This window comes from Phalacrocorax aristotelis, chromosome 19 (genome assembly GCF_949628215.1).
Source record: "Phalacrocorax aristotelis chromosome 19, bGulAri2.1, whole genome shotgun sequence".
Lineage (NCBI taxonomy): Eukaryota > Metazoa > Chordata > Aves > Suliformes > Phalacrocoracidae > Phalacrocorax > Phalacrocorax aristotelis.
The window spans coordinates 5,579,514-5,587,503 of NC_134294.1; the positions used below are offsets into that span (position 1 = coordinate 5,579,514).

Consider the following 7,990-nt stretch of genomic DNA (forward strand, 5'->3'; position numbering starts at 1 on the left):
AAACATGATCCCATTTAGTGTGTTGTCCTCATCACCTCTTCCTTTACCACTAAACATCTGTATTTTGCTGTTTCCAAGTACTTCTCTGTTACCAAAGGACTGGAAGAGCAGCCTTGCCTAGGAAGAAGCTCAAATAAATCCCCAAAAGCTGTATCAGGAAAGGAGCAGACACATGGTGGGTTAAATAACTCCCCTGAAAGTACATCACTCTGGTGAACGTGAGCTCAGGTTACTGGACTTGGATGGCTAATGGCACCTGAGCTCATCACATAAAACCTCATTTGTGTATCCTGCAAAAGCTAAGTCTAGTTTAAGTCTAAGTTTAAGACATCGTACAGGCGGCATGACACCAACGCCTGTTATCTGACTACAAATGGCCAAAGCACAATGAAGACACCCTCAGTTTACACAAAGCTTGGAAACAGCCCAGAGCTCTCTGATGGCCTGCTGGATTTCACTAGGATTCCTTTCATGGCAAGCTGGAATATTATTAGATATCAAGAGGTTAACTCTAGCTCAAAGAAAAGGTTAGAAAAACTATTTAAGAAACAACATCTTGGTACTTCCAGGTTGTTCAGCTCACTTCACCTGAAGCCAAATCCAGAGACACATGCAGTTTCTAACTTGACAACAACGGTAAGCTCAAAGTCACTCTGGTTTGAGAAGGGTTCTGCCTGATGCAGTGTCCCCTCTTGCCTGCGATCCCAGGTGCTGGAAGCAGAGGCATTTTCTACTTTCAACTTCCCTCCTCATTCTCCTCCTTGCACTGCAAAGATTGTGGGCTGAGCAAGTCTCCTTTGCAAAGTCCCTCACACACCAGAAGGAAAGGAGAAGATATGGTTCAGAAACTACGATACCAGAAAAAAACTGTAGTGAAGCCTGGGACTGAGGGCACTCAGTACAGGACGGGGGTTACTTCAACGGGACTGCACTGCCAGCTTTTCCTTTTCTGCTGCAATCTTTAGTTCTGCTGCTGGCAAGAGGCACCACGACTTGAGAAAAGCTCTACTGATCAAAATGCTCTTTCTGCTAAGTCATTCTGCCACCTTACAGCTAAAAAGACATCAGCATTTTCTTTTTCTTTCCTTACATCCCCTTCCCTCAGCTTCTGAAAATGAATATTTTAATGTTGTTCTTTTTTTTTTAATATTCCAAATCTGGGGGTGCATGATGAAGCAACCTCAAAAAAAATTAACTAGGGGCAGGAATATCCTTCAGAAATAATCTATTAATTGTCTCTGAAACACCAGACATCAGCAACTTCAGATGGATGGAGCATAATCATGCTTGGAGATGTCTATGTGAGGAGCAGAGGTTGTCAAGATAACATCTTCTTAGTATTTACCATAAGAAGTGGCAAGATCATAGTGCCAAAAATTTAATTAAAGATACAGAGAATGAAGAAGCACAGCACTGCAAACTACTTTAAAGCCCACTAAATATTAATTTGTCAGACAAATTAATACAAAAAGAACTGCCAGGATGTTAACGCAGCCCTTCAGTGCAGGCTACCTATTTTGACGCAACCATCCTACAGACCTCCAAATTGTTAGTTAGGCCAAATACTTCCAAAACAAGACAGGGAACTGGGCGGACACACAAAGCTGATGCCCGAGGCTTTGAGACTCAGTGAGATTGCTTCTGCTCAATGCAGTCTCAGCCAGTAAGTGATCTTTATTCTCCATTACAGAAGGCGGCACAGAAGCCAACACCCAAGGTTGCCAGTGTTGTGATGACCAGAAAGTCACCCTCAAACTGGAATAACTGTCTTTTCAAAACGAAAAGCACCTGAGGCTACACTGTTACCTGCTTTGTTAATTATCGTCTTGTTTGGTTCTCCTAGCAGTGTTGTTTACAGATGCAAAAGCCCATCTGCCTCATTTCAAAATACCCTGAATTGCCCAGCAATGCACAGACTGACCCCAGTAACACAAATATGCTGTCATTTCTTACTTGTATAGTACAGTTGAGGTACACTTTTATGTCCAGTCGCAGCTTGCTCCAAAGTGGGCTGGTGGAAGGAAGGACCATCCTGGAAGTGAGCAAGAGTTGGGTTTAGCTTTAATAAAACCCCATCAAATAAATTAGATTTCAGCAGCCCGAAGAACAGTGAGTTTAATTCCTCGATATTGCCAGTGAGGAAAGATAACTGCCTACAAAGCAAGAAGTAACAATATTGTTATGGGTGAAGATAAGTACTTCTACCCTGTAAAAACTGTCTGAGGAGCAGTATTAGAAAATTCAATTCAAAGAGCTTCCCAGCAGAGTACCCAGATCTCTGGAAGTGCGATACAGGGAGCTGCAACAACCAAAAAGCCTGGTGGAGACCCGACTCCCTCACACTGATGTTACCTTCTAGTCAGGCATTCTGCAGCCACTGGCTGAGAACAGAGTAGGCTGGCTTGTAGCAAGAAAGTCTGTTTAGGGGATCAAACTAGTTGCGAGACATTTGTTCAGTCTCTTCTAAACTTTTGACACCGCACTCGAAGTAGTGCCCCCAGGCCACCCCAAAATCCAGGCATGGTCTGTACAAGTCAGGCCTGGGGAGGAAAGAGGCTGGTATTTACACAAAGAACTGGAATTTACTTTGCAGACTAGGCACCACCATCAACAAGGAATCTAGAGTTTAGCTCACCCCCCTCCTTCATCTGGGCAGGGAAATTAAAAACAACTGCCACAAAAATTACCCTGGAACCAAAAGCACTTCTGAAAGGCATTCAATTCTCACTCTACCCAACAACAGGAAAAACAGAAGAGCTCAGGCTATGAAGCAAGTAATAAAACTGTGTCCAGCTGAAACTCCAGAGGACTGAAGTAAAAAGCTTGTGTAAATATCTAGTAAGAAACAGGCACAGGGGCTAAATAAGGCTGCTCCAGCTCACCAACCATACCGGGAACTTCACAGCTTGTTTTATGAAACTGGGCTCATAGTCCTCAGCTATGGTATTGGTTCAGCAAGAGTTCAGACTGATACTTACTGAATTTCCAGCACCTTTTCCAGTTGCTCCTGGGTAAGCCATGCTGATACCTATTCAATTATATGGCCGGTCTGACTCTGAAACTGTTTGAGCACCAACCCACACAATGGCCAGAGAATTCCCAGCTCCCAGGCAGCAGCTGAGATTTCAAAATTGTCATTCCTCCTCCCCAGTCAAAACAAATTGCATCAGTGAATGTGATACAGAGGTACTGGACCAATGCTACCACTCCAGAAAAGAAGTTAGTTGTACCGCTCTTTGCCCAGCTGCATGCTTGTTTCTATTCCATCTGTGCTCTAACAGAGAGCAGCCCAAACTCAGATGATCCAGCCCTCAGACCAACAGACTCTAGGGCGTAATACAGCTGCTAAAGCACTGGATTGACTAAAGTCACATACTTGCGATACTCTGCCTACATATAGGGAGAAGGCTTGGTCACTTTCTCTAAAAACCAACTCACAGTGCCTTAAAACAGCACTCCTGAGTGCAAGCATACACAATTCCAGATGTCCTTCCATGGAAGCCACGCGTCCTCTGCAAATGGCAGAGTCTAATATTACAGAGGACACACTTCTGTGGAAGAAAGGAAGAACCTGGCTAAGACGACTGTGAATATAATCGAGCAGCTTTGCTAGTGTTTGGGAAGATCTGCCATCTTTTTCCAGCTTCACAGCCAGGCTGCGGTTCCAAAGACCCAACAAGCTTTCTCTCACCTGCAGTTCTCAAATCGCCACAGACTTACTTTAGTTTGTTCTTTGGGGTTTTCAGAAGAAGCAGCTTCTGCAGGCAGTGGAAGAGGTCCCGGACACAGAAGGACACAAGGGCATTGAACACTGGTTAAAAAAAGTCAGTAAAGCATTTGTAAATGATTTTCCATATATTCCTGGTTTCTCAGATACTCTGAAAAGAGCTCCCCAAAGAACTGATGCCAGCAATTCTCATAGCAGAACTAACCTTCCGGAAAACATCAGTTTGTCTTACCCTAGACTTTTTTATCTAAAAAGCAAGATTACAACTGACAGCTTTCTGGCACAGGGGCCGTCTCTTTGCTCTCTGAGTGACCAGCACCAAGCATAAAAGCAGCCTGACCCATGACTAGGAGTCTATGCTACCATCAATCTTCCAAACCATAATGAGAATTAAAGGCACTTTTTAATAAAAAAAGTCACAGAAATGGCCATGTGAATTCTATGTAATGTCTTACAATAAAGAATGAGATTTTACCAAAAGCAATGAAATAGATATAAAAAGCCCAATGCTGGGCAAGAACGGATTAAGGAGAACATGTAGGTTTAAGTAGTCCCACCCCACAGTGCCAGTTCCAGATGGCACATACCAAGCTGATAAAACACAGTGGAAAAGTACCTGCTAATTTAGCAATAAAAGTAGGCAGGCTGCAGGTCACATTCTCTGAGACATTAACAATGATGTTTCCTGCTTAGCCATGCTGTTGTGAGTCTAAACCAGGACTGTCTGCAAAACCTAGAGCTTATGCAAAAGGAGGCTAGGCTGGAGAGGTTGCATCTCATCTGTTCTACAGCCATGACAACCCTGTAGAGATGGAGATCTAGACATGCAGTATTTTGAGAGGTCCTTGCTAAGGGAATGTGAACTTGATAGTGCAACTCAATTCTGAACTGTTGTGAGGTTATAGAACTCTATTTAGTAAGAAGACTTAAAACAGTCTTGTAGGATTAGTTCTAAGAGAGATCAGCAAGAAGCCGCAGCAAAAGTTGTCCAAAAAAAAGGTGTCCTACAAGCATACAAACAGTGCCTAACTTCAGCTTAGCTCTAAGAAGCCTGGTGAATGAAGCATGGTATTTTCCTCAGCAGTCTGCAAGCCCAGCTGCTCTAGGCATGCACTTACACACTGGGACACCAGAAGAGATACCACTGTGCAGACTCACCACCAGGAAGAAGCTAAGCTACTTACGTGAAATGAAGCCTATGAAAGGGCAAGTTAACTCCTGCCAGTACTTATCCCCACTCTCTTCCAATAGCTAAACCTTCCCTGTCAAATGACTTCCCTTCTCTCACAGTAGTATGGTGACCAACTCACCTGCAGCATCAGTGACTTGAAACTTGCTGGGATCAGCCCCACCATTATCTCCCTTGGTGGTTGCTACAGCTGCTTTAAAGGCTTGAGTGATTTCATGAAAAAGTTTTGGTGTTAGCCTTCTCTGGGGAAAGAAGAGAAAGGATAGCTGAGGAGAAAAAGCAAGCGATATTCTGAAACTCTGAAGCACTTCGCTGGGACAGGAGCATTGGAATTCATTGTAAGTTTGACTGCAAAAATATCTCCATCCTGTAACATGAAGAAAAAATGTCCAGACAGTGTTAACAAACGCAAGTGGCCTTCATTTGCTCCAAAACAGACTTCTGGGGCTTTTAATTCGTTGGGGGTTGAGAAGCAATGGATCAGTTGCAAACAACTATCCAAGCTGACCTTTCCCTCCCCCTCTTAGTCAGAAGCAGCAAGCCATTTCATCGCTGCTCAAAGTGTGACTAAAAAAGTCCTTGGAGCTGCCAAAGGCACAACACTCAGCAAGAGGATGAAAAATCAGCATTTAACCTTTCTGACCTCTTCTGAGCCACACAAGTTTCTCTAGCTTCTCCCTCAGACAGAGTGCAAGTATCCCGCAGCCCAAGGAGAATTACCAAGACAAACTGTGCTGAAGTAACAAGAGCTCTGGGAGTATGACCTTGTATGTAGGACATACGTCTCCTCTGTAGATTTTTGTGAAAGATGAACAAATCAAAAGTTGGTCTTTTAGAGGCAGCGACATGCATGAAAGTGTGTTCAAAGGAGAACATTCAGGTGCCTTGTATTCTAACTCCCTGCTCACCTCTGCAGCTTTTTTCCATTCCTCAACCATTTTCAAGCTCACGGGGATGAAACAAACTTTCTTCCGTTTGACTTTTTCATGTTCTTCTTCATCTTCATCACTTGCTTCCTAGAGAAATCAGTACCAAGACTGAGAAAAGGCTTATACACGTTTTCTGCCCCACCTCTTTTGCCGAGTAGCTACTGACGAGGAAGGCAAGCAGGAGTGAATTTTATTAATGCTGTTGTCAGCACTTTGTGTAAAGCAGTAATGAAATCACAGGTGTTAGAAATTCCAAAAGAGTTACTTAAGCCCAGCAGCTTTACTACATAAATACAATGTGTGATAACATAAAACATCAAGGAGAAAGGGTATCACTTGAGGCAAAACAAACTCTCATTGGGAAAGGAGACACAAAACCAAAACCACAGAGAAAATACACTCTAATGCTCTGCTTTCACAATCTTCAACAAACTCCTCAGGCTCAGTTCAAATCCACAGCTGACTTCTGGATTACAAGCCCACACACCTGGAGATGATCTTTGGGGAAGCTCCTCCCCAGCCACCTGTGCCACTATAAGCCCAAATACACCTAGGCCTTGCACTGAAACTCAAATACTTAAGATGTAAGTAATGGAAATCATTGATTTCAGCACTCCAAAATAGGGCCTAGTACCTCCAGTGTATCGGGTGGTACGTGCAACCTCTCCTCCTCATCGTCAGAACTGTCTGAAGCATCAAAATTCAGCAACGTGCGATCGTTTTCCTCCAAAAACTTATAGAATTCGGGATCTTTGTCCTTCAGCCGGGAGAGCTGATCTTTATGTTCAGATGCCTTTCCCTTTTTCCTGGTAGATAAGAATTAAGATGCGTTTATTCATTGCTCCAAACTTCTGCTGATGCTGTAAGAAAAGCAAGCAACTTCTGGGCATTAAAGCACAGCTGGCGCTAATCTGAATGGTGATGGATTTATCAGGGCTGTGGCCACAGTTCTGTATCCTGTTTAACACCTGCTCTAGAGGACTTAGGAAAGGTTATTTTCATTCAGCACTAAGAAATCTTCATAGCAAACTATCAGGTTGTATTGGGATACTGACCAGGTAGCATAAAAACATCTTGCAAAACCAAGAAAAAAATCTGTTTCTTTGTTTCTCAGGATTATTCTTGCAAGCTTTTTATAAAGAATACTGAAAGCTACACTACCAGATAAATCCAACAATGAAAGCTCAGTAAAACTTTAGTACTAAAGAATTGTTTTGGCTTCTCATAATGATTAGCAGTGCCTAAGAACTACTTCGTCCTAGGAAATGAAAGGTGCTCCAATGTTTTTCAGTAAGGCCAAGTGCACACAGGCTGAGGAAGCACAAAGCAAGCTTTGCCTGACTCCAACATACCCCGTGAAAGATTAAAAGCGTACACAAGCTGTTTATTGCTGCAGTTTCTGAATTGACATGGGTACAACGGACAACCTGGCTGTCCCGTACCCACGCTACAGTCTTGAACGCAGCCCTTTCAGGCACCTCTGACCCAGCCTGTCCCAGCGCTAGCTCATTCTATGGGAGATGTTACAACAAAGCCCTACGGTTAATTCTAAAAGCAGGCCAAAATAAAAAACCGCAACTAAACCAGCAAGCAGCGAACGCGGGCTCAGACGCGCCAGGCCTCGCCCAAGGCGGGCGAGGACTAACATCAGGCTGCCCGCAGGGACGGCCCGGCTGAGCTCGGCCTTACCTCACCGCCGGCCGGGCCTGCAGAGCCTGCCCGGCCTTCCTCCCGTCCCGCCGCCGCTGCGCCGCGGCCCCGGCCGCCTCCTCCTCCTCCGAACCGCCGTCAGGCTCCGACTCGGAGCCGGCAGCGAGGAACTCGTCCAGGCTCAGCTCCGCCAGGCTCCTGGGGGGCATGAGGAGGGGAAAGCGTGGGGGGGGGAAGCTCAGCGGGGAGCCGGGCCGGAGCGCCGGGCCCGCCCGTCCACGGCGGCCCTGAGGCGGGCGGCGCCCCGCGGAGCTCCCCGCCGCCGCCCGGCGGAACCCCCGCGATGTGGATCCCTGTCGGCCCTACCCCGCCGCCGCTCACCTCTTGCCGGCGGCTGCCATGCTGCCCGCTTCGCTCCAACGCGGCCGCCGCTTCCGCTCCCGGCGTGCCGCGGGGCGGGCCGGTCCCGGCCCCGGTCCCGCCCCCGCCCGGCTC

The 7,990-nt window shown here is 45.8% G+C and overlaps 1 protein-coding gene across 2 annotated transcripts in view; it reads right to left on the bottom strand.

Moving 5' to 3' along the window:
- The window catches only part of NOC2L (NOC2 like nucleolar associated transcriptional repressor), a 57,429-nt gene extending 49,465 nt beyond the window's left edge, over positions 1–7,964 (bottom strand). For both annotated transcript variants that reach the window (XM_075113801.1, XM_075113802.1), the window contains exons 1-7: positions 7,877–7,964; positions 7,535–7,693; positions 6,480–6,651; positions 5,825–5,932; positions 5,038–5,158; positions 3,721–3,811; positions 1,954–2,032 (exon numbers count right to left, since the gene is read on the bottom strand). In XM_075113801.1, coding sequence (XP_074969902.1) covers positions 1,954–2,032; positions 3,721–3,811; positions 5,038–5,158; positions 5,825–5,932; positions 6,480–6,651; positions 7,535–7,693; positions 7,877–7,896 — 750 coding nt within the window. In that variant the 5' untranslated portion in view covers positions 7,897–7,964. The remainder of the gene's footprint in view (positions 1–1,953; positions 2,033–3,720; positions 3,812–5,037; positions 5,159–5,824; positions 5,933–6,479; positions 6,652–7,534; positions 7,694–7,876) is intronic.
- Between the last annotated feature and the right edge of the window lie 26 nt (positions 7,965–7,990).